The following is a 26,486-nucleotide window of genomic DNA, read 5'->3' as shown; positions in this document are numbered from 1 at the left end:
AAAAAATAGGGCATTATGGTGGGCGCCTATAGTCCCAGCTACTTGTGAGGCTGAGCGGAGAGAATCACTTAAGCCCAGGAGTTGGAAGTTGCTGTGAGTGCCGTAGCATTACGGCACTCTACCCAGGATGATAGCTTGAGGCTCTGTCTCAAAACAAACAAAAAAAAACCCAATAGTGCAAATTTAAGGTCCTCTAATAACTGAGTTCTAAATTATATTTTGAATAATCATATTTTGCCTTTGTTATTGGTAGCCACTTTCTCTCTATTCCCTGAATATGTCATGTACATTCCTCCTAGCTTCACGTCTTTCTCATGGACTCTGCTCAGCATGGAAGTTTGTATTATTCTCTCTCTTTTTTTTTTTACATTTAAGAATATTTTATGTATAATTTATATTTTTATGTATAATTTAGTCCCATGTTAGTCCTTTGGGATCTAGTTATTGCTAGGTGTGTGTCTCAGGTCAGTTTACTTTAGTATGTGGCTATGTACAGGGTGGCCATAAAGTGCACACTATTTTAAATTGCACACTAACTTCATGGCACCCTGTACATCTGTCTTCTCTGAAAAACCCATCTTATCAGGATATGTACAATCAAATGTAAGAAGTATATTGCTGGCTTCATTTTCTTTCTTTCTTTTTTTTAATTAAAATCATAGCTGTGTACATTAATGCAATCATGGGGTAAAATGTGCTAGTTTTATATACAATTTGAAATGTTTTCATTTAGCTGGTTAACATAACCTTTACGGCATTTCTCAAGACATTTATATTCTTGAGAATATAAATAAACAAACAAAATAAACAAAAAAACAACCAATACACCTAGTAAGTTTCACAAGTACCCTTGTAAGATGCACCGTAGGTGTGATCCCACCAATTACTCTCCCTCTACCCATCGTCCCCCTTCCCCTCCCCTCCCTCTCCTCTTTCCCCTTCTTTTTGGGCTATAATTGGGTTGTAGCTTTCATAAGAAAGCTATAAATTGGTTTTGTAGTATGGCTGAGTACATTGGATACTTTTTCTTCCATTCTTGAGATACTTTGCTAAGAAGAATATGTTCCAGCTCCATCCATGTAAACATATAAGAGGTAAAGTCTCCATCTTTCTTTAAGGCTGCATAATAGTCCATGGTGTACACATACCACAATTTATTGATCCATTCGTGGGTCGATGGGCACTCGGGCTTCTTCCATGACTTAGCAATTATGAATTGGGCTTCAGTAAACATTGTGGTACATATATCTTTGTTGTAATGTGATTTTTGGTCTTCTGGATATATACCTCATAGAGGAATTGTAGGATCGAATGGCAGGTCTATTTTTAGATCTCTAAGTGTTCTCCAAACATCTTACCAAAAGGAATGTATTAGTTTGCATTCCCACCAGCAGTGTAGAAGTGTTCCCTTTACTCCACATCCATGCCAACATCTCTGGTTTCGGGATTTTGTGATGTGGGCTAATCTTACTGCAGTTAGATGATATCTTAAAGTAGTTTTGATTTGCATTTCTCTTATGATTAAGGATGATGAGCATTTTTTCATATGTCTGTAGGCTGTGCGCCTGTCTTCTTCAGAGAAGTTTCTCTTCCCTTGCCCACCCTGAGATGGGATCACTTGTTCTTTTCTTGCTAATACGTTTGAGTTCTCTGTGGATTCTGGTTATTAAACTTTTGTCAGAGACATAACCTACAAATATCTTCTCCCATTCTGAGGGCTGTCTGCTTGCTTTACTTACTGTGTTCTTGGCTGTGTAGAAGCTTTTTAGTTTGTTCAGGTCCCAGTATGGTTTCATTTTCTTAATAGTGCCCTTCACCCATTAGGGAACAGTTTTATTAAAATTTAAATAGTGACTTCTCATATTCTCTAAAATAAGTTGTTGGTCATATTAAAAAAATGTATATATTTTTTATTACATTTATCTGTTCAAAATCCTGGCCATGATGGGGTAGTAGGAAGTGAATTTATATTCCTTAGTTAAATAACTAGAAAACTGGATGGTGTATATGAAATGCTGGTTTTCAGACATTGGACATTAGGCAGCATAGGACTGATCACTGAGAAAGGAAACCAGCGAAGGCGAGCTCAATTTCTTTTGCTTATTGCCTAGAAGGAGTTCAAAGGCAGCAAAAAGTAGAAAGCCAAACAGCCTGTTTTCCTGTGAAGCTGAATACACAGTGTTTAGGGAGGCCAAGGCAGCTACAGTTTGTAGGGCAGAGAGCCAGAGTGGGAGGGAACTGCACAGAGAACACCCAAAAATCTGTAGATGGCCAGATGTAAAATTCATAGCATCTGCTATCTGATCAAACATTGCCAGGTATGGAAAGAAGCAGGAAAATAGTAACAGAACCTGGAGAAAAAAATAGTCAATAGAAATAGCCAGAAATGACAGAAATGGTGGACCAGGTACATTAAAATACTTATTATAAATATTTCCCTGTGCTTACAAAGGGAAGAAAAACATGAAAATGATGGTTTAAGAATTGGAAAATATAAGAAAGACCTTAACTGAACTTTTGGAGTTGAAGAATATTGTATCTGAAATGAAAAACACTGAATGGAATGTCCAGCAGATTGGAGACTACAGAAGGAAGTATTACTGAACTTGAAGACAGCAATAAAAACTATCCAAAATGTATAAGAAAATACGAACAGAATGTTGGTTACCTGAATGACAATATCAAGTGCTCTTACTTACGTGTAACTGGAGTATTTGGTAAAAGGGGAGAGAAGGGACACAAAAAACACTTGAAGAAATAATGGCTGAAATATTTTCAGATATGGTGAAAATAAGCCTAATAATCCAAGAAGTTCAGTAAACCCCAAAAAGAAGAAATATAAAGAAAACCACTTTATGACCCATCAAAGTAAGTTTTATGTAAACCTTTGATAGAAAACCTTAAAGCCTGGAAGAAAATAACTGTTAACTTTCCTAACAAAAATACCTTTCAGAAAAGGAGGCAAAATAAATTTTCGGACAAAGAGAATCTGAGAGAGCTATAGTACAGAAAGTGTTAAAGGTATTTTTGGCAGAAGGAATATGATACTAAATGGGCAATTGGAACTACTTAAAGTAATAAAAAAAATGCCAGAAATGGTAAACATGTGAATAAATATAAAGGACATTTTTTTCCCTTTTAAAAACTCATTAAAATCACCAAAACTCTTAATTGGAATGAATTAAATTCTAAATTAATTGAATTTTAAAATTTAATATAAAGTATTGGTTCTTAAAGTTTAAGTGTGGAAATAGGATTTTTTTTTTTAATAGTTGTACAAGACAGTTACTGTATAACAAGGGAAATGATTCTAAGTATTTTCAAATATTCTCCTTATTAACTTGACATGCCTTTAACAGACTAGGTACAAGGAACAGGAAAAATAAGAGTGGGTATATGTATAAGGAGAGAGCCAATGCCAGTCTGAATATTAAATATTGGTAAGTTATTTTCTTTTAAATAAAAACAAAATTCCACCCTTGGTCCCTTGGTTAAGAGAGGGTGCTTTTCAACACATGGCTGGGACAAATCTGAAGAGTCTTAAACCTTCTGACAGTGAAGTATAGGATTTTCTGTTTGTTCATGTGTTCATGTTTTTATCTCTCTCTGATCTTAGTTTCATAAAACATACGCTTTAAAAAGCTGTTCTGTGGGAGAGGGAGGAAAAGAGCTATTAGAAACCATGAAACCACTCATTGTATTACCCTTAACTCTTAAGCGGCTCCCTATTTTATGAGGTACTTTTCCAGATCTTATAGTGGTGGTTAATGTCTCAGTGTCTAGTAGATAATGGAAATGGAAAGGATTCTTATCTCTAGATAGTATAGGTAGCCCCAGATTACCATGTTGGTTTTCTCAAACTTGCTTAGCAATTTTGTCTCTTGTTGTTTTCCCTTAAATACCTAGAATGCTGGCATTCTGTGTCCCAGGAAAGAAAATAATGTTAACACTTTGGAGCACAAGTTATTCTGCTTTCTGGGAAATCTTTTTATATAAACCTTTCAGTAAGATACTTAGGTCTTTGGTAGGAAATATATAGGAAAAGAGGAACTCTTATTTATTTTGGAGTGCCAGGTAGGAAGACCTATAAATGTATAGGAGAGAATGTAACAAAAGTTTATAAGTCCTGTCCCCTACCTTCCCTCACTCCCATCCTGACCCAGAGGAAGAGCATAAAATTGTTCTAGAAGCCAGTTTGGTTCCACACTTAACTGGTAGAAGCAGTGACTGTGCTTACTTTGCATTAGAAGCATTTCTTTCTGACTTGGTATTGTTGAAAGATAAGTACCTACCTTCTTATTTTTCAGTTGATTTGTAAACAGAATATAACCAGATAATACACTCTTGGAGTAAGCAAGCAGGGGATATGCCACTAGTGGCATTGTGGGTTCCTAATTAAAAGAATGAGAAGGGAGAGTTGTGCTGATGTATATTCTTCTTGAGGTTGTCTTGTCTCTGCACGTGGTATATGTTTTAACCTAACATTAAAGGGCATCAGGTTACTGTTTTGGAGAAGATGGAGTTACATGCTAAAGTTATAAAGAATAAAAGCTATGGAAACTGAGATGTAATAAAATGTTGTAAATTTTCCAAAACACATGCTGACCATAGATTCTTAAACAAACACGAAGTAATTTTTATATTACCCTGTGATTGGAGATCAGTGTCCAAAACAGTTCTTTTGTCGTGTGGTCTAGAACCTTGCTATAATAACGATTTGCTTTAGTATAAAATTAAGATGAAGATCAGAATGTTTAAGACTTATTTAAAGGCACTTATTATTGGAAATACTGAACTCAGATGCCTTTTTATCTGTGACACAACCTAGAGTCCATAGACTCTGAGTTAAAAGCTATGTCAGGGTTTAATTGTATTTTATATTTATTGTGCTTAATAAAAAGGAAATGAAACTTACCTGTAATGTTCTACAAAGAACAATTTGATATCTGTAGCATACTACTTCAGCTTGAAATAATCTTGACCTCTTAAGTAGTGAACAATCTTCTTTCTTTATTATACTTACTACATATTAAACAGGCTTTTCGTCAAATAGTAAGCACACAGTAGCATAAAGTCAGTCAGTATGTTTTTATGAGACAGCTAGTTTTTGCTAGTTATTAGGAAGATTTTAAAGAAATTTTTCATTTTTCAAAGTGATGTACTGGCAATTGCTAGTTCAGTAGTTAATATACACAATAATGAGAATTTTGTGGTTATGTAGATCCTTAGAAAATGAACATTCAGATATTTTAACTGTAAAAGTAAAGGTGATTTCAGGTCATGGAAAGAAATGAAAAGTATATGAAAAGAATGAAAGTATATTTTGAAGAAACTGCTTTAGAGTGAGGAAGTTGGAAAGATAACCTTTGTACAGTTATTCTCAGTCCTTGCTATATAATAGAATTACTGAGGCGACTTTTAAATATACTGATGTTTAGTTCCTCTTCAGAATTTTTGTAGGGTATTTGTAGATACTAGTATTTTTAAAGCTGCACAGATGATTTAAATCTGAAGACCTTTTTCTAAGTCATGAAAGGCTGTTCAATGCTATGAAAGGAGTATGTGTTTAACTATTTTTTTATATTTTGCCCTGCTCAGAAAATGATTTTAAGTAGTGATGAAGGTTTCTAGTGATGAAGGTTTCAGAATTTATTATATGGACATAAATAAAATGTACATGTCATATTTATAGATGTATCTGTGTGAGAAATATGACACATGGCACATCAATATGTTTGAAGAATTCTTAAGGAAATTGGAAAAGTCTAGTTTACCGTATTGTCTTCTCAAAATGGTCTGTTATTGACTACATTAGTAGATTTTGAGAAATCTGCGCCAGCCAACTTTTCTAATTTATCTCATGCCTCTTCTCTTTTTGTGGTCCCTGTATATAATTCAGTCTACTACTGTATGATGTTCATAGAGTGGCAGTTGTTTTTCTTCAGAGTTACATGGTGTAGTCCCCTTTCTCTGGAACTCTTTCTATGGAATTGCTCTTCCCTCAGAAATCTTAATGGCTAATTCATTTTCATTTTTTAGGTTCCAACTTAAAATGTTACTTCCTTGATGTTAGTCTTTTGCTTATTGCTTTGAAAATAGGTATTTCTCACTATTGTCTGTCACATAGTAGTGTAAATATTTATATTTTGTATATTGTCTTTTTCCCCTACTTGACTAAACTCCATGAGGGGCAAAAAGGCATGTGCCGTTATATCTGTACTTTATTTGTCATTGGTTCTCTAGGGCCCTGCACAGTAGGTATATAATACATAGAGGATATTCAATATGATTTTTATTGTATAGTTTGAAGGATTTTTTAAAGATTGAAGGCTTGAAGAGTATGACTTGTTCAGAATTGTTTTTCTGGAACTTCATTCTAGTGCTATTTGGATAGATATGGCGACATGGAAGATGGTGGGAGACAGTATAGATAAAAGGAAGTTGAAATGTTCTAAGAATAAAAGACAGAAAACCGTTTCCCCAACTGACTTAAACATTCAGGAAACAATCTCACATAATTGAAAATCCAAAAGTAAGAATCATGACTTGAACTCAGTGATTTCATTATGGACATGGATTATCTCTCCCTCAACATTCTGCCATCCTCAGTGTCCACTTTGTCTTTATATTGGTTCTGCTTTTGGTTGACAGAATGTTGACAGTAATAATCAAGGCAATGTGATTTCTTGTCCCATTTGATGAGAAAGAGGAAAATCTCTCTCTAACTGAAATGTAAGTCCTTTTCAGTCTTTTTGGGACCACTTTAGGCATATGTTTACTTTCAAACGAATAAAACCTATGCAAAGTTTGCTGTGTACTAATTGGCTGAGTCTAATCATATGAAAGTTGGATGATACAACTTTGTTGTTTTGCTGAAGATGTTAGAGATAAGGCATTTTAGGTGATTTACAGTCTACATTATAAGTCATTTTGTTGACTAATTGGATTCTAATGGTTGTAAGGATGTGGAACTGAGTGAGGAAGTATGCAATAGAGATACTTTATGGAAGAAAATTTGACATGGAATTTGATATGAAATATGGGATGAACCTTTGCTAAGAGTTTGTATTAAGTGTTTATTTGGAAGGTGCTACCCTGGAAGTTACGGATGAAATTTATGGATATAGGTAAGGTTATCCAAGGAGATTGCTTAGAATAAGAATGCGAAATGGGCAGAGAGCTTAGCATAGAGTCTTAGATTATGTACAGTTAAGAAGTTGTCAGGGGGGTGGCGCCTGTGGCTCAAGGAGTAGGGTGCCGGTCCCATATGCCGGAGGTGGTAGGTTCAAACCCAGCCCTGGCCAAAAAAAAAAAAAGAAGTTGTCAGGGAAACTGGAATGCTTGAAGAAGACTGACAGAGAGTGGTCATAGAAATAGGCAGCAGAATTATAAAAGCCAAGGGAATATATATATAAGTCAAAGTTGAAGTAGGGGATTCTCTGGCAATGACAAATGAGGACCCAATCTCCTGCTACAACAACTAGAATGTTTATTTGAAGAGTGTGTGTGTGTGTGTGTGTGTGTGTGTGTGTGTGTGTGTGTGTATTTACCAGAAGTCATCTGATAAGAGTTGGAGAGCTAGGAAGAAAACAAAGAATCATGGAACAAAGGTGGAAGATGAGAGGACAACTCTGTAAAGAGAGCCTGGCTGGCTCCGTGCCTGTAGCTCAGCGGCTGGGGCACCAGCCACATACACTGGAGCTGACAGGTTCAAATCCAGCGCAGGCTTGCCAAACAACAATGACAATTACAACCAAAAAATAGCTGGGCATTCTGGCAGGCGCCTATAGTCCCAGCTACTTGGGAGGCTGAGGCAAGAGAATCGCTTGAGGTTGAGGTTTGACGTTGCTGTGAGCTGTGACACAATGGCACTCTATCCAGGGTGACAGCTTGAGACTGTCTCAAAAAAAAAAAAAAAAAAAGAGCTTGGCTTTTGGGCTCTTGTTTCCTTTTGAGCCCTATGTCAATTCTGAAAGTGATAGCTGAGACTATGAAAAAAACTTTCAGTAGACTTTGGGGTTCAAGAGGACAACCATTGGAGTTCAGGGCTCATGAATACAGTAAAATCTTAGTAAATTATTAGAATTGGACTTAGCTCCAGAAGAGACTCACTGTGGTTGGAAGTTTGAAATGGAAATAGACATAGCTCCCATGAACCCTGAAGCTCAACTTTTTTTTTTTTTTTTAATTTGGCCGGGGCTGGGTTTGAACCCGCCACCTCCGGCATATGGGACCGGCGCCCTACCCGCTGAGCCACAGGCGCCGCCCCTGAAGCTCAACTTTTAATCATCTCAATCCTTGATTTGAGGAGGGTGGTCTGGAATTTTTACTGTCTCTACCTTGACTTACCGACAGAAGTAAAAGTAAGTATTCCCTGGAGAAGATGACATTATCTACAACTTTAAATTATCTCTGTGTATTTTCATATAAATATCTTCTGTGCTGTACTTACTAAGAAATAATTAGGCATACTTATAGCTATAGGAACTAGAAATATAGACAATATAGCCCTTAGGTCATACAGATATTAGAGATACAGGATATAAGCTTTAAAGTATCAATACTTAATATGTATTCAAAGTAATAAAACACAGGGTAATTTTGGCAAATCTAGAAACAATAAAATTACACATGTAAGTGTATGTAAATTTGTTTGTAAATATATATGATGTTTGTTACACACGTATCAGTATATATTTGTGTATATTAGTATATATTTGTGTCCAAACTGAAGCATAGAGAGAAAAAAATGGAAAATATAGAAAAGAACTTAAGATATAGAATACCGCTGACCTTTGAACAACATGAGTTTAAACCGTTTAGGTTCGCTTATGATTTTTTTCAACCAAACATAGATGGAAAATATAATACAAGAATACAAAAGCTGCATATACAGAGGCCAACTTTTTGTATTGGTATGTTCCCCAAGGCTCCCTGTAGAGTTTGAGTATGTGCGGATTTGGGTATACATTGTGGGCTTGGAGCCAATTTCCTGCATATACTGAGAAGTGACTATACAGTGAGCTACAACATGTGGTTGGAGAACCAGGTGGGAAAGAGAAAGAATGGAGTAGAAGCCGTATTTCAAGATATTGTGGTTTTTGATTTTCTTTTTTTTGTGGTTTTTGGCCGGGGCTGGGTTTGAACCTGGCACCTCAGCATATGGGACCAGCGCCCTACTCCTTGAGCCACAGGCACCGCCCGGTTTTTGATTTTCTAAACGTGATTAAAAGTATCAAGCCACAGAATTAAGAAGTACTATTGAACCCAACCTGGATACATGCAAAGAAAATTACTACTATACTTATTGTAGTTATCCTGCTATAAATAAGAGACAAAATATTGAAAACAGTCAGAGAATTCAGATATTAACTTAAGAGGAACAAAAATAAGACTGACAACTGCTTCTCAGTAGGAAAAAATGAAAGCCACAGACGATAGAGTGTTATCGCCAAAGTATTAAAACTGCTAACCTAGAGTTATAATGCCAGTGAAAATGTCTTCAGGTATGAAGATGAAATAAAGATATTTTTAAACCAGTCAAATCTGAGAGAATTTCTTACCACTAACATGCTAGTACTATAGGCAAGTTCTTCAGGAAGAAGGGAAGTGATTCCAATTGTAATGTAGGAGATGTAGAAATAAAGAGCAAGAAAAAGACCGAATATGTGGGCACATCTCTGTATGAAACATTAATAATGTCTTCGGAGCTTTCTTATAAATTAAAAACGCAACAGGACAGCAAGCATGTAAATGGAATTAAAGTGTTATTATGGCAGTAGAAAAGTTAATACTTGACTTTGCTGTCAAGGATGTGTGTTGTAATTTCTAGAAAATTATAAAAATAGTAATATGTAACTAAAGCCAATAGTAAGGAGATAGTGGGCTAACAAAAACTAATACAAAAAAGCAAGGAGAAAAAATAGAACATAGATTGGGCAGGAAAAATAGCAAGTGCTAAGTAATTACGGAAAATATAAGTGGATTTAATATTGTAATTAAAAGAGAAATTGTTAGACTCAGTAGAAAAGAAAAACCAGGATTGACTTTATTTTACTAATCAGAGAGAAACCTTAATGATAATGATATAGGAAGGATTAAATTGAAAGGATGGACAAAGATATACAGAGTTGGGTAATGGAGTTCAGGAACTCATCCTAAAACAAGTGCTACATACCTCATTGTTGAGTATTAGTATTACTACAGTCACCAGATGGCCATGGGGAATACTTCCAAGGTTCAGCAATGAGGTATTTAGCACTTTTTCTAAAATGGGTTTATGAATTTAATTATCAGAAGTCTTACAGTGAGGACTCTGATGGTCATTCTATAATTGCTTTGAAGGGTGGACTAGGCACTGTCATTGGTGCATAGCTTCCCAAGGAGAGTACCTTGAAGATGACCATAGTGATATTCAGGAGTGAGGTATATAGCACTTTTTCTAAGTTGAATTCAGGAACTTAATTGTCTGACCTTGTACTAGGCCAGTGTTTTTCAACCGTTTTTATCTCACAGCACAGTTGAAACTATAATTAAACTTCGGTGGCACACTTATGTTGATCAAAAAAAAAAAAAGAATGAAAAAAGAATACACTTACTGTGCTTTGTACTTCTTTTGAAAATAATTTAATTAATGATCTTTAAAAATTTTCTTGGCACCAAAGATCCTTTTGTAGCACACCAGTGTGCTGTGGCTTACCAGTTGAAAAGTCACTGTACTAGGCAAATGTTATCAAAAGACAGTTGGTCTAGCTAAATTGATAGCCAGCAAAGTAGACTATAAAGAAGGAAGCAGTACTATATTTAAGGGAGACATTTAACGGAGGGAATGTGATTTATAACAAAGTTGCTGTTGGAGTGGAGAAAAGATGAAATAAATGATGTTGAGTTAATAAAAACGAGCACATCTTAACCTCTACCTTACATTATATACAGATTTTAATCCAGAAATAGATCACTGGGTGCTTTCTTTGTGACCCTTTATGATACTAACTGAAGCTTAAACTACCTCTTAACGTGCATAGAAGTCACTTTCATGTGGATTGTGGCTCTAAATGTCAGAAGTAAAACAGTTTTCTAGAAGTAGCATAAGCAAATATTTAACGTGTTCTTGGAGAAGGAAACCATGTTTTCAATAGGACACACAGGCTTTACCAGAAAGGAAAAGATTGTTTGGACTGCATTAAAATTAGGACTGTCTGTTACAAATTTAACTTTATGAGAGTGTAAAGGTAAGCTACAGAATGAGAAGTGGTATTTACAATACAGGTAATTGACAAAACACTTAAGATCAGAGTAGATAAAGGCTTCCTGCAAATTAATAAGAAAAAGACAGACTAATAAAATAGTCTTGAATAGCCACTTTATCAAAGTTTGAAAAGTTACTTAATTTCATTACTCACCAAGGAAATACAATTTTTTTTTTTTTTGGTAGAGTCAGAGTCTCACTTTGTCACCTTCGGTAGAGTGCCATGGCGTCACACTGCTCACAGCAACCTCCATCTCCTGGGCTTAAGCGATTCTCTTGCCTCAGCCTCCCCAGTAGCTGGGACTACAGGCGCCCGCCACAACGCCCGGCTATTTTTTTGTTGCAATTTGGCTGGGGCCGGGTTTGAACCCGCCACCCTTGGTATAGGGGCTGGCGCCTTACCAACTGAGCCACAGGCGCCGCCCAGGAAATACAATTTTAAATCAAAATAAGATTCTATTGAATACTCAACCAAAGTGCCTAAAATTTAAAAAAAATGGCAGTGTGGATGATGAAGATTAATTAGAGCTCTGTCATATATTCTTAGTGGGAATATAAATTGTTATTTCCAATCTGGTGAACTAATGCTCAGATATATCCATACCCTGTTAGTAGCAATTTCATTCCTAGTTAGATACGCAGCAGAAATGTGTGCTCCACGTGCACATCAAAAGACTTAAATGAGACAGTTTGTAGTGTGTTATTTATATTGGTTCTAATTTGGGAATAGCACAAATGTTCATCGTCATTATAAAATAAATTGAAGTATGTTCATATACTGGGATACCACACAGCAATGAAAGAATGAATTAGAGCTACACACAGCAATATGAATCTTCTGATTTTATTGAAGTAAAGTTAAAAATATGCATAAGTGATCAGTGATGTTAAAAGACACCTTTGGCTAGGAGCAGTGGGATACTGACTGGGAAGAGGTACAAAGGGAATGTTAGAGATGAGTATGTTTGATTCTTGACCTGTGTGGTGGTCATTTGAGTGTGTTCATGTGATAACCTTTTCAGCTTTGTACTTCGCTTCTGAAATATGTTATACTGCTGTTTAAACCACTTCAGTCAGGTAAATAAGCATAAGTTTCCTTTGTCCTAAAATTTCCTAAAATGTTATGAAAATAGATTCAATTAAAAATACACTCATTGCTGGGGCCTGTAATCCTGGCACACTGGAAGGCAGAGGTGGGGGGATTGCCTGAGCTCAGATGAGACCAGCCTGAGCAAGAGCAACACCCTATCTCTGAAAATAGCTGGGCACTGTGGTGGGCACTTGTAGTCCCAGCTACTCAGGAGGTTGAGGCAAGAGGATCACTTGAGCTCAAGAGTTTGAGGTGGCTATCTAGACTCCACGGCACTCTACAAAGTGAGACTGTCTCAAAGAAAAAAAAAAAAGAAGGAAAAGAATACACTCACTATTATGTGGACAGTTCTTTGATTTTTTTTGTAATGTACCTTTTAAGTCATAACAAAGAGTATTTTATTTTTTTTTAAATTAGAATTTATGCACCTGGAATCCCTTATGCTTTGGTGCCAGCAGTGTTTATCAGAATTGTTTATTTTAATTTATTGTTTATTTCAATTCATACTACAGATGCTAATCCTCATCTGATTTAATAAATGGGTTTACTTATTATGTACAAGGCTGATGCTGTGTTCTGTAGTAAATAAAAGGACATCTTTTAGTTACTTTGTTAGCATTTAGTTTGGCTGTTTTTAGTAAAAAATTCTTTATAGACTTCTAATTCTTCTTCTTTTTTTTTTTTTGCAGTTTTTGGCCGGGGTTGGGTTTGAACCCGCCACCTCTGGCATATGGGGCCAGCGCCCTACTCCTTTGAGCCACAGGCGCTGCCTAGACTTCTAAATCTTGCTTATTCTGTATCTATATCTTAATGTAATTCTTCCGTGGGCATTCTAGTAGCTAACATAGGACTTTATTTCCTAAATTAAATTTCCTCTTGGTTTTGGCAAATTTCTAGCTGAACTAAAATTCTTTTTTTTTTTATTTTCATATTTTAAATATACAGTAGGAACATTTATTTTTTCTAAAGGATAATTCTCCATGCCTGATGATTTGATATGAAAATCAAACCCATCATAGATTCCCCATAAGTCTGTCTACATCAAGGGCATGAACTAAAATTCCAATACAGCTGGATATCCACATGCAAAAGAATGAAGTTGGAGTCCTGCCTCACACCATATACAAAAAGTAACTGACATTGGATCGCTGACCTAAATATAAAAGCTAAAATTCTTAGAAGGAAACATAGGAATAACTCTTCATGGACTTGAAGTTGACAATAGATTATTAGATATGTGTGATATGATAAGAAATATATGTATTTGATCTTTGTCCCTGGTTTCTGGTACACAGTTCCTAAAACTTTTGGAATTTCTTGCATGGTAAGTGTGAGAGGAGTGCCTTTTGTTATTCATAACAAGCATATTTCAACCACATCTGAGCTTATTAGTTTGTGTTAATGAGATGACTTTTGTAAAGCCCCTAAGGGTGAGAGACTAGTTGCCAGGGAAACCAGCTATCTGATTTGACCTCCCTTAAAATACCTTAGTAGTGGGGTTCAGAGAGCTTCTGGGTTAGTGAACACATGGAAGTGTTGGGAAGGTGGTTCTCCTTGGTGAACCCTAGCCGGGTGTATGCTTGTAGTCTAGCTACTTGGGAGTTTAAGGCAGGAGGATCCCTGGAACCCAGGAGTTGGAGGTTTCTGTGAGGTAGGCTGACATTCACTCAAGCCTGGGTAACAGTGAAACTCTGTCTCAAAAAGAAAAAACCCACAATAAGCTTCTCCTGGATAAAGCATGGAAAATCTGCACTTCTTCCTATTTACTATGTCTTTATGCATCTCTTCCATTTGACTGTTCTGAGTTGCATCCTTTATAATAAACTGGTAATAGTAAGTAAAGTGCCCTCTTTAGTTCAGTGAGCTATTCTAGACTAATCCCCTGATTAGTCCTTGACTTGTGATTAGCTTTGCAGTGGGATAATCTTGTGGGGCTGAGCCATTATCTTGAGGGATCTAATACTACAGGTATGTACAATGTCAGAATTTAATTAAATTGTAGGATACCCAGCTTGTATCAGGCAATTGGTTGCTGTGGGAATAAATTCCTATCTGTTTTGTGTTAGAGTGTTATGAAGGTAGAAATACAGTTTGTTTTTATTAGAATGTGACGCCAAAAACACATTTAACAAGAAAAAATAGGTAAGTCTACTTCTCAAAATTAAAAACTGTGCATCATGTTAAGAAAGTGAAAACTATAGAATGGAAGAAAATATTTGCTAATTATATATCTAATGAGATTCTAGTGTCTAGAATTGTATATTGTATCTCTTGTAATTGCAGAAATCAAACATGACTTGAGTATTACAATTAATACAGTTTTTTTCTTTCTTAAAATGTGTATACATTTCTTGGCATCCTCTATATATAAAGAACTGTCATATCTGAACAAAAAAAAACAACCTAGCTGCAAATGGGAAAAAGACTGCAATAGACACTTCTGTAAAGGAATATACAACAAGATAACACGAATCATTAATCTTTAGGAAAATGCATATCAAAATCACAGTAAAGCCAGGCGTGGTGGCTAATGCTTATAATCCTAGCACTCTTGAGAGGCTGAGGTGGTGGGAGGATTGCTTCAGCTTAGGAGTTGAGCAACAGCAAGACCCCTTCTCCACATGACATAGAAAATCCTAGCCGGGTATATGCTTGTAGTCTAGCTACTTGGGAGTTTAAGGCAGGAGGATCCCTGGAACCCAGGAGTTGGAGGTTTCTGTGAGGTAGGCTGACATTCACTCAAGCCTGGGTAACAGTGAAACTCTGTCTCAAAAAGAAAAAACCCACAATAAGCTTCCACTTCACACCTACAAGGGGAGTTTATAATTTTTTTAATGGAAACTATTAAGTGGAAAAATATTTTTCCACGTAAAAATTTTTAAAAAATTTTAATGGAAAATATTAAGTGGAAAAATTGGACTTCATATATGGTTGGTATGGATGTGAAATGTTTAGCTGCTGTGAAAAACAGTTGGGTGGTTCATCCAGAAAGTTAAACAGAATTACTATATAACCTAGCAGTTCTACTGCTGGATAAACACCTAAAAGAATTGAAAACGGGTATTCAAAAAAAGAAAAGAAAGAAAACAGGTACTCAAACAAGTATCTGTAACTTGTTCATATGTTCATAGCAACACTATATACAATAGCTAACAGGTAGAAAACAATCCAAATGTTCTTTAGTGGATAAACAGATTGTGTTATATACATATAATGGAATATCATTCAGTTGCAAAAAAGAAGTGAAATACTGCTATATGTTACAATGAGGATAAACCTCAAAAACATGCTGAGTGAAAGAAGCCAAACATTGAAGGTATTACCTGATTCCACATATGTGGAGTATCTAGAATAGGTCAATTTATAGGAGATAGAATTCTGATTGCTTGTTGCGAGGGTTTAGTTGGAAGTGAGAATGGGGAATAACTGATGAATGGGAGCGAGGTTTTCTAGAGGGTAATGGATGTGTTTTAGAACTAAGTCAGAGACAATATTTGCATAACTTTTTGACTACCCTGAATGGCACTGAATTGTTCATTTTATATTATCTAAATGTCTTCTAGTGTGTGAACTCATTACCTTCTTCTAGTGGTTATATAATAATCAACATAATATAATTGATTTAGTCATGGACATACCAGGAATTATGCATCTTACTTTGGTCACCTTTTTTTTCCGTGACCATTAAAAATATTTTGTGGTAGAAGAATAACATTGCAGAATTGATTTCAACCTGTTGTTTGCATATCTACTAAAAGAAGTATGTTCAGTTAATGCATGGACCTCTATTTAATTTATCCTTTGACATTATCCTAGCATTTTATATAAACATCTTTCTTAACATTTAAAACTAGATAGAGCTCTATTTGATTATGGTCAGAATTGGAGAGCTTGGGCTTTTACTCCTGGTGGTATAATTATATACTAAATTGTTATGTTTTAAGGTTATAAAAATTTTTTTGTATCAAATGATGATCAGAATTCTAATCAACTAAGCTGTGTTTTCATACCCATGGGAGGGATAAAGGGCCTGGTGGGGTGGTGGGTCACACCTATAATCTCATCACTTTGGGATGCTGAGGCAGGAGGGTCACTTGAGGCCAGATTTCCAGACCTGTCTCTATAGAGCTTAAAAAAGCCAAGTGTAGTGGAATGCATTTGTAGTTCCAGCTACTTAAAAGGATGAGATAGGAAGATTGCTTGAGCCCTGTGATTGCAGTGACACTGCTATGGTGATGCCACTTCACTAGGGTGACCAGAGCAGGACCCTTTCTGGAAAAGAAAAAGTGGTAAAACTGAGACAATAGTATTTTGTATTTTTGTTTTTATGAGATGGAACTTGTAATTTTTAAGGAGGAACTTAATTGTGGCCTATGATGTATGTTTCATAATCACCAGTTTATGGTTGATACTAGTTTTTATAAAATTATTTGTTGTCCTGGGCGGCTCCTGTGGCTCAGTGAGTAGGGCGCCAGCCCCATATGCCAAGGGTGGCGGGTTTAAACCCAGCCCTGGCCAAACTGCAACAACAAAAAATAGCCGGGTGTTGTGGCGGGCGCCTGTAGTCCCAGCTGCTCGGGAGGCTGAGGCAAGAGAATCACGTAAGCCCAAGAATTAGAGGTTGCTGTGAGCCGTGTGACGCCACGGCACTCTACCTGAGGACAGTACAGTGAGACTCTGTCTCTACAAAAAAAAAAAAAAAAATTGTTGTCCTATGATAGAAATTGTTTCCAAAGACTAAGTAATTCTTAAAATTATTCAGTATTGCATTTAAGAGTTTTTTTACTTCGGATTTATGCCTTATGACACATTTTAGCTAACTGCTACATCATGAATATATTATATGCTTGCACATGCATCAATTTCTTTTTTTTTTTTTTTTTTTTTTGTAGAGACAGAGTTTCACTTTATGGCCCTCGGTAGAGTGCCGTGGCATCACACAGCTCACAGCAACCTCCAACTCCTGGGCTTAAGCGATTCTCTTGCCTCAGCCTCCCCAGTAGCTGGGACTACAGGCGCCCGCCACAACGCCCGGCTGTTTTTTGGTTGCAGTTTGGCCGGGGCCGGGTTTGAACCCGCCACCCTCGGTATATGGGGCCGGCGCCCTACTCACTGAGCCACAGGCACCACCCACATGCATCAATTTCAATACCTGTTCTTAGTACCTGAATGATCAGGAAGCAAATACAGTAGAACCTCTGTAAGTTGACCACCCAAGGACCAAAACAAACTGGTCAAAATACAGAAGTGGTCAACATGTTCATTAAAGCATATTTTCTTATCTGCCATATAGAAGTGGAAATACCCATTTCACTGAAATACTAAATCATATTGTGTTAATAAAATTTTTAGTGCAATGTAAACAAAGCTTATAACTCTCTCATTTGTGGCTCACTAACCTAGCTACAGGCCCCACCCCCACCCCCATGAGACAAGGTCTTAATCTGTCACCCCCATAGTAGAGTGCAGTGGCTTTATCGTAGTTCACTGCAATCTCAAATTTCTGGGCCCGAGTGATCCTTCTGTCTCAGGCTCCAACACAGCTGGGACTACAGGCATGTACCACCACACCTGGGTAATTTTTCTGTTTTCTGATGTAGAGATTAGGACTCATTATTGCTTAGGCTGGTCCCTGATCTCAAATAATCCTCCTTTCTCACCCTCCCAGTCTGCTGCTGGTATTACGGGCATTACACCATACCTCACCTGAGTTTCTTTTAATGTTTGATTTTTTTTTTTCCTTTTGCATCATGATTATTTTTATTTTTATTTTATTTTATTTTTTTGCAGTTTTGGCCAGGGCTGGGTTTGAACCCACCACCTATGGCATATGGGGCCAGGGCCCTACTCCTCTGAGCCACAGGAGCTGCCCATCATGATTATTTTAAATGAGAGTGTTATGTGGCACTAGAGTTTCTATTTGTTTTTAGTTACCTATGTTTCAGTTTCAGAAAGTGGTCTGAATTTAAGTCTTACATAGTTTTCTGTTTAGAGAAAAATCATACATGGTTATATTTTAGGTAGAATATTATCCTAAAAGGAAAGCATGTTGGGAGCATAAAAAAGCAAGCATTGTTCAGTAATTAGAAGCTTGTTAGTGGTTACCAGCCCCCAAAAAGTAAACATGTCTTTTTTTAAGTCTACGTAGGCTTATTAAATTAAAATATAAGTTTAAAATAAAACAATTCACACATACAAATGTAGAGAATAAAAGGTAAGTCTGTCTCCATGTCATACTTATCTAGTCCGACTTTAACTTTGGTAAATAGAAGCCTAAATGGGAGAGGGAGCAAGATGGCGGCTGAGTAGCAGCTTCCTTGCATCTGGGCACTGTGAGTCTGGGGAGATAGGACTCCGGGCATAATCCAAATGGGAGCAGAGGAGGTCAAACTCTCCCTCTTTGCTGACGACATGATCTTATACTTAGAGAACCCCAAAGACTCAACCACAAGACTCCTAGAAGTCATCAAAAAATACAGTAATGTTTCAGGATATAAAATCAATGTCCACAAGTCAGTAGCCTTGGTATACGCCAATAACAGTCAAGATGAGAAGCTAATTAAGGACACAAGTCCCTTCACCATAGTTTCAAAGAAAATGAAATACCTAGGAATATACCTAACGAAGGAGGTGAAGGACCTCTATAAAGAAAATTATGAAATCCTCAGAAAGGAAATAGCAGAGGACATTAACAAATGGAAGAACATACCATGCTCATGGATGGGAAGAATCAACATTGTTAAAATGTCTATACTTCCCAAAGCAATCTACCTATTCAATGCCATTCCTATCAAAATACCAACATCGTGCTTTCAAGATTTGGAAAAAATGATTCTGCGTTTTGTATGGAACCAGAAAAAACCCCATATAGCTAAAGCAGTTCTTTTTTTTTTTTTTTGTAGAGACAGAGTCTCACTGTACCACCCTCAGGTAGAGTGCCGTGGCGTCACACAGCTCACAGCAACCTCTAACTCTTGGGCTTATGCGATTCTCTTGCCTCAGCCTCCCGAGCAGCTGGGACTACAGGCGCCCGCCACAACGCCTGGCTATTTTTTTGTTGCAGTTTGGCTGGGGCTGGGTTTGAACCCGCCACCCTCGGCATATGGGGCCGGCGCCCTACTCACTGAGCCACAGGGGTCGCCCTAAAGCAGTTCTTAGTAATAAAAATAAAGCTGGGGGCATCAGCATACCAGATTTTAGTCTGTACTACAAAGCCATAGTGTTCAAGACAGCATGGTACTGGCACAAAAATAGAGACATAGACACTTGGAATCGAATTGAAAACCAAGAAATGAAACTAACATCTTAACAACCACCTAATCTTCGATAAACCAAACAAGAACATACCTTGGGGGAAAGACTCTCTATTCAATAAATGGTGTTGGGAGAACTGGATGTCTACATGTAAAAGACTGAAACTGGACCCACACCTTTTCCCACTCACAAAAATTGACTAAAGATGGATAAAGGACTTAAATTTAAGGCATGAAACAATAAAAATCCTCAAAGAAAGCATAGGAAAAACACTGGAAGATACTGGCCTGGGGAAAGACTTCATGAAGAAGACTGCCATGGCAATTGCAACAACAACAAAAATAAACAAATGGGACTTCATTAAACTGAAAAGCTTCTGTACAGCTAAGGAGACAATAACCAAAGCAAAGAGACAACCTACACAATGGGAAAGGATATTTGCATATTTTGAATCAGACAAAAGCTTGATAACTAGGATCTATAGAGAACTCTAATCCACATGAACAAAGCCAACAATCCCATATATCAATGGGCAAGAGACATGAATAGAACCTTCTCTAAAGACGACAGATGGATGGCTAACAAACACATGAAAAAATGTTCATCATCTCTATATATTAGAGAAATGCAAATCAAAACAGCCCTGAGATATTATCTAACCCCAGTGAGAATGGCCCACATAACAAAATCTCAAAACTGCTGCTGGCGTGGATGTGGAGAGAAGGGAACACTTTTACACTGCTGGTGGGACTGCAAACTAGTACAACCTTTCTGGAAGGAGGTATGGAGAAACCTCAAAGCACTCAAGCTAGACCTCCCATTTGATCCTGCAATCCCATTATTGGGCATCTATCTACCCAGAAGGAAAAAAATCCTTTTATATAAGGACACTTGTACTAGACTGTTTATTGCAGCTCAATTTACAATCACCAAAATGTGGAAACAGCCTAAATGCCCACCAACCCAGGAATGGATTAACAAGCTGTGGTATATGTATACCATGGAATACTATTCAGCTATTAAAAAAAATGGAGACTTTACATCTTCGTTTTAACTTGGATGGAAGTGGAAGACATTATTTTTAGTAAAGCATCACAAGAATGGAGAAGCATGAATCCTATGTACTCAATTCTGATATGAGGACAATTAAGGTTATGGGTGGGGAGGAAAAGCAGAAAGAGGGACAGAGGGAGGGTGGTGGGGCCTTGGTGTGTGTCACACTTTATGGGGGCAAGACATGATTGCAAGAGGGACTTTGCCTAACAATTGCAATCAGTGTAACCTGGTTTATTATACCCTCAATGAATCCCCAACAATAAAAAAAAAAAAAGAAAGAAAAGCCTAAATGGTTTTGTTTAATAATAACTTGTTAATATTTTTTAATCATCAGATGAAAAATCAGTGCTGGAACAGAAACCTTCTAAACCAGTAGCTCCCCAGGTTCCACCCAAGAAGCCTACTCCACCCACCAAAGCCAATAATTTATTGCGATCTTCTGGAACCGTATACCCAAAGCGACCTGAAAAACCAGTTCCTCCACCACCTCCTATAGCCAAGTAAGTTTTACTTAATTTTAAATTAGCTTATTGATTTACTCCACACTTGACCTAAATGGCTCTATTGCCTTTCTAAATTTCAAAGTAATTTTTTCTTACTTTTCAAATTTAATTATTTTTATAATTGACATACAAAATTGTATATATTTATCTTATGTACAGCATGATGTTTTGAGGTGTATATACATTGTATGTAGAAGGTGTAAATCTAGCTAATTAACACATGCATTACCTCATATAGTTACCATTTTTACATCCACTCTTAGTAGTTTTCAAGAGACTATAGTCACTGTACCTTATAATAAATTTCTTAAGCTTCATTTCTCTTATCTAACTATAAATAGGTATTTATGTATTGTTTGACCAACAATGTCCCACTCCCTGCAGCCTCCAACCACCCCAGCCTCTGGTAACCACCATTTTACTCTCTGCTTCTATGAGATTAGCTTTTTTAGATTTCACATATAAATGAGATGATATGGTATTTGTATTTCAGTGCCTGGCTTATTTCATTTAACATGATATCTTCAGATTCATTCATGTTGTCAAAGATGGCAAGATTTTCTTCCTTTTTATGGCTTAATGGTATTTCATTGTATGTATCTACCACATTTTCTTCATTCATTCATTCTTTCATCCATTGACACTTAGATTGCTTCCTTATCTTGGCTGTTGTGAACAGTGCTGCAGTAAACATGGGAATGCAGGTATCTTTTCAACATACTAATTTCCTTTCCCTTGGATATATAACCAGTAGGGGGATCGCTAGATGGTAGTTCTCTTTGTAATTTTTTGTGGAACCTCCTTACCGTTCCCTATTATGACTGTACTAATTTACATTCTCACCAGTAGTGTGTAAGGAAAAGGATTCCCTTTTCCTCACATTCTTGCCAACATTTTTATCTTTTTTTTTAAGTTAAAATTTATGCTAATGTTATAAATATCATCCAAGAAAATTTTAAAAAATTGATATACACAGACATCACAGGCAGGTTCTAGCAATTTGATTGGCACTTTGATGATTAAAATGCAGGAATGAATTCTCAGGGAACTTAGCACCATTCTGCCCGTGTTGGCAATCTCCACACATGATCAGACTCTTGGGAGTTGTAGTACAAATCTAGTCAGGGCTGGAACCATGACAGTGACCACGAGCTCTTACACACAGCATCTGTAGATGCTGCTAAGCACTGAGGCAAAGATAGTGAGCAGCGAGGTAAAGAGGGCATATAGGGTGAAGGCCCTCTACTGCCACCAGGACAAAAATCTGGATAATCCCAGAGCAGCTGAATTCTTCTGCTAGCTTTTTTGGACTTTGAATATTGAACGATGCTACATCAGAGCTGCATATGGCAAGATTAGGACAGCCAAGAAGTAGGAAGTAGAGAGGACTGAGAGGCCTGAGTAAAGGAAGAAAGTGAAGCTTGACCTAGAGGTTCAGGAGTGCTAGGTCCAGGCTCAAGTAAGTGAAGAGGAAGAGGGGGAGAGCTAGAGTAAGAGACTGAACATCTAGGAGAAGAATGTTCCTACCAGCTGGAGGAACAGCAGAAGCTGATATTCCAGGAACTTGACCAGAGGTTAAGAGGAACAGCAGAAAATATTGATGACAAAGGAACCCCAAACTAAAGCTGAAATAAAAGTGGTAGAAAGATGAGTAAAAAGGCATATACTCCAAAGACTGTTGGCCTTTGTAAAAGTGTGATGAGGTTCTCAACATGGTGTTTCCCGATTAGAAGGCAGGCAAGCATAGCTGGGGTGGAGTTGTTTTTTTTCCATAAGAGAAAAAAATTTTTTTTGTTTTGTTCTTTACATTTTAGAATATTATGAGGATAACATGTTCTAGTTACATAATTTGCTTTTGTATAAATTTTAAGTCACAGTTAACTCAAAAGTGTGCCATTCACTCAAAAAGTGTGCCCTGTACCCATTAGGTGTGAATTTATATACCCACACCCTCCTCTCTTCCTCTTACTCCTCCTACTTGATTTCTGTTGAGTTTTACTTCCATATGAGCACATATATGTGTTGATCAATAGTTTCACTTTAGTATTGAGTATATGTGGTGTTTATTATTCGTTCTTGTGATACTTCACTTAGAAGAATAGTCTCCAGTTCCATCTAGTTTGTTACAGAAGATATTAGATCACCATGTTTTTTTTTTTTTTTTTAATCCACTTTTTTTTTTTAGACAGAGTCTCACTTTGTTACCCTCAGTAGAGTGCTATGGCATCATAGCTCACAGCAACCTCAAACTCTTGAGCTCAAGTGATTCTCTTGCCTCAGCCTCCCAAGTAGCTGGGAATATAGGTGCTCGCCACAATACCCAGCTATTTTTTGAGACGAGGGCTCATCAGCTCAGGCTGGTCTGGAACCTGTGAGCTTAGGCAGCCCACCTGCCTCAGGCTCCCAAGTGCTAGGATTACAGGCATGAACGACCATGCCTGGTTAATCCACATTTTTTTAACTCCATGTATCAATGGGCACTTGGGTTATTTCCACATCTTCATGATTATGAATTGTGCTGCTATAAACATTTGAGTGCATTTGTCTTTTTTATAAAATATCTTGTTTTCCTTGGACTAAATACTTAGTAGTGGAATTGCTAGATCAAATAGTAGACTTACTGTTAGTTCTTTGAGATATTTCCATATTACATTCCATAAAGAGTATACTAGTTTGCATTCCCATCAATACTATGGAAGTGTTCCTTTATCTCCACATCCATGCCAGCACTAGTTTTTTGGGACTTTTTGATAAGAGCCATTCTCACTGGAGTTAGATGATATCTTCTGTGTTTTTTGGCCATTAATCTGTCTTCATATAATAAGTTTCTATGCTTATTTTGTTAAAGTGTTCTTATCATACAGGGTACTGAATTTTGTCAAATGCTTTTTCTCCATCTGTTGAGAGAGAAAGACCATCATATGGTCTTTGTTTTTGCTTCTATTTAGGAGATAAATTTCACTTATAGATTTGCATATGTTGAACCATCCATCCTTGCATCTCTGAGATGGAGCCTACTGGTCCTCAAGAATTATGTTTTGATGTGCACCTGAATTTGATTTGCTAAGATTTTATTGAGAATTTTTGCATCTATTATTCATAAGAGATACTGGCCTGTAAATTTTTCTTTTTGTTGTGTCTTTTCCTGGCTTTGGTATCAAGGTCCTTTGTAGAATGAGTTTGGAACAATTCCTTTCTTCTCAGTGTTACGGAATAATTTCTGCAGTATAGATACAAGTTCTTCGTAGGTTTGGTAAAATTCAGGAGTAAAACCATCTGGTCTGGCACTTTTTTTGTTGGAAGAATTTTATTACTGCTTCAGTTTTGGTGCTTAATATTGGTCTGTTCAGGAGTTCTACTTCTTCCTGATTGAGTTGGGCAAGATTGTGTGTTTCCAAAAATTTGTCTATTTCCTCCACATTTTCAGCTTTGTGGGCATAGAGATTTTTATAGTATTGTATTCAGTGATAGTGTTTTGTATTTCTGTAATGTATCTTTTGGATATGGGCATTTATGACTATAGATTTTCCTCTCAGGACTGCTTTTGCTGTATCTCCAGATTTTGATAATTTGTATCCCCATTATCATTTAGTTCAAAGAACTTTTTAATTTCTGTCTTTATTTTCTCCTTGACCCCACTATCATTCAGCAATAAGTTGTTTCATTTCTGTAACTTTGTATAGGAATGAGTATTTCCATTGGAATTGATTTCTAATTTTAATTCTACTGTGGTCTGAAAAGATACATAGTATAATTTTTGCTTTTTATAATCTGTTGAGACTTGTGTTGTGGCATAGGATGTGATCAACCTTAGAGAATGATCCATGAACTGATGAGAAGAATATGTATCAGTACTTTGGGGGAGTAGAATGTTCTGTGTTTGGTGGGTTGTTTTAGTCTAAGTCTGTTGTTTGCTTTTATTTTCTGCTTGGAGGATCTGTCCCATACTGTTAGTGGGGTGTTGATATCCTTGGCAGTTAAGATCCCGCTGTTTCTAATTTGTTTAGATCAAGTAGGATATGCTTTTAAATCTTGGTGCATCTGTGTTGGGTGCATAAATATTTAGGATTGTTATGTCCTTCTTGTTGCATCGTTCCCTTCATCAATATATAGTGACTATCTTTGTCTTGTATATTTTTCTTGATTTGAAGTCTACGTTATGTGTTATGAGAATGGCTACACCAGCTTGCTTTTCATTTCCATCTTCATGGAATATTGTTTTCTATCCCTGTACCTTGAGTCTGAATGAGTTCTTGTGGATTAGTTGTGTTTCCGGGAGAGGGCAGTTACTTGGTTTATATTGTTTTTAATCCATACAGCCAGCCTATGTCTTTTCAGTGGCATTCAAGCCATTCATATTTATCGAGAGGATTGGTAAGCAGAGTGGATTTCTATTCATCCTCTTGCGTAGAACATTATTGTTTTGATTTGTCTTTTAGGCTGTTACGGTATTTGCTTTGACTTTTAGCTTCTGGCTAGTTTTATCTTGGTGGGTGTCTGTTGTGCTCATCTGTACATAATGCAGATCTGAGTTCTTCCTCTAGGGTAGTTCTAATTATGACAAATGTTCTTAATGTTTGCTTGTTATGAAAAAATTTAATTTCTCCATTAAATGTGAAACTTAGTTTTTCAGGATACAAAATCCTAAATTATTAGTTGTTCTATTTAAGAGGATGAAAATGGGGGTCCCACTCCCTTCTAGCTTGGCAAGGTTTCCCCTGAGAAATATGCTATTACCCTGATGGGTTTTCCCTTGTAGGTCAGTGTTGCTTACATCTAGCAGCTTATGAATTTTCTCTTTCATTTTGACTTTGGCCCAGTTAATTAGCTATGTGTCTTGGAGGTGTCCTGTTTGCTCTAAATCTTCCAGATCTCTGGCATGCTAGGGAAATTTTTTTTTAATAATAACTTTAAATATACTTTCCATGCTTTTAGTGCTCTCTTCTTCTTTCTCAGGGATACCTATAATTTATATATTCAGTTTGCATAGCCCCAGATCTCTCTAAGTGATTGCCCTGCTTTTGTCCTTGTCTTCTCTGCCTCTTTAAATGATTGTGTTAGCTTGAGAGTCTCATCTTCATGCTCTGGCATTCTTCTGTCACCTTAGCTTCGTCTGCTAAGTTGCTGGGACTTCCTTCTGTGTTTTAAAACTCCCTGAATGACTCTTTCATTTCTTCAAGTTCCATTATATCTTTCCTAATTTTGTTGAGTTCTTCTTTAGTGTCTTTTTTGTTAATTTCCTAGAGTATTTTAGAGGCTTCTTTTTGTTTTCTCTTCAATTCCATCTGTCTTATTTGTCAACCATATGCTGAATTCCATTTCTGTCATTTCAATA

General features: G+C 36.8%; 1 protein-coding gene across 2 annotated transcripts in view; it reads left to right on the top strand.

Annotated features, from left to right (window-relative positions):
* Nucleotides 1-26,486, top strand: part of CD2AP (CD2 associated protein) — a 126,487-nt gene that overhangs the window by 78,677 nt on the left and 21,324 nt on the right. For both annotated transcript variants that reach the window (XM_053602712.1, XM_053602713.1), the window contains one exon: nucleotides 20,983-21,148. In XM_053602712.1, coding sequence (XP_053458687.1) covers nucleotides 20,983-21,148 — 166 coding nt within the window. The remainder of the gene's footprint in view (nucleotides 1-20,982; nucleotides 21,149-26,486) is intronic.

The sequence above is a fragment of the Nycticebus coucang genome, chromosome 9, assembly GCF_027406575.1.
Source record: "Nycticebus coucang isolate mNycCou1 chromosome 9, mNycCou1.pri, whole genome shotgun sequence".
Taxonomy (NCBI): Eukaryota; Metazoa; Chordata; class Mammalia; order Primates; family Lorisidae; genus Nycticebus; species Nycticebus coucang.
This window is presented reverse-complemented; position numbering and strand designations above follow the sequence as displayed.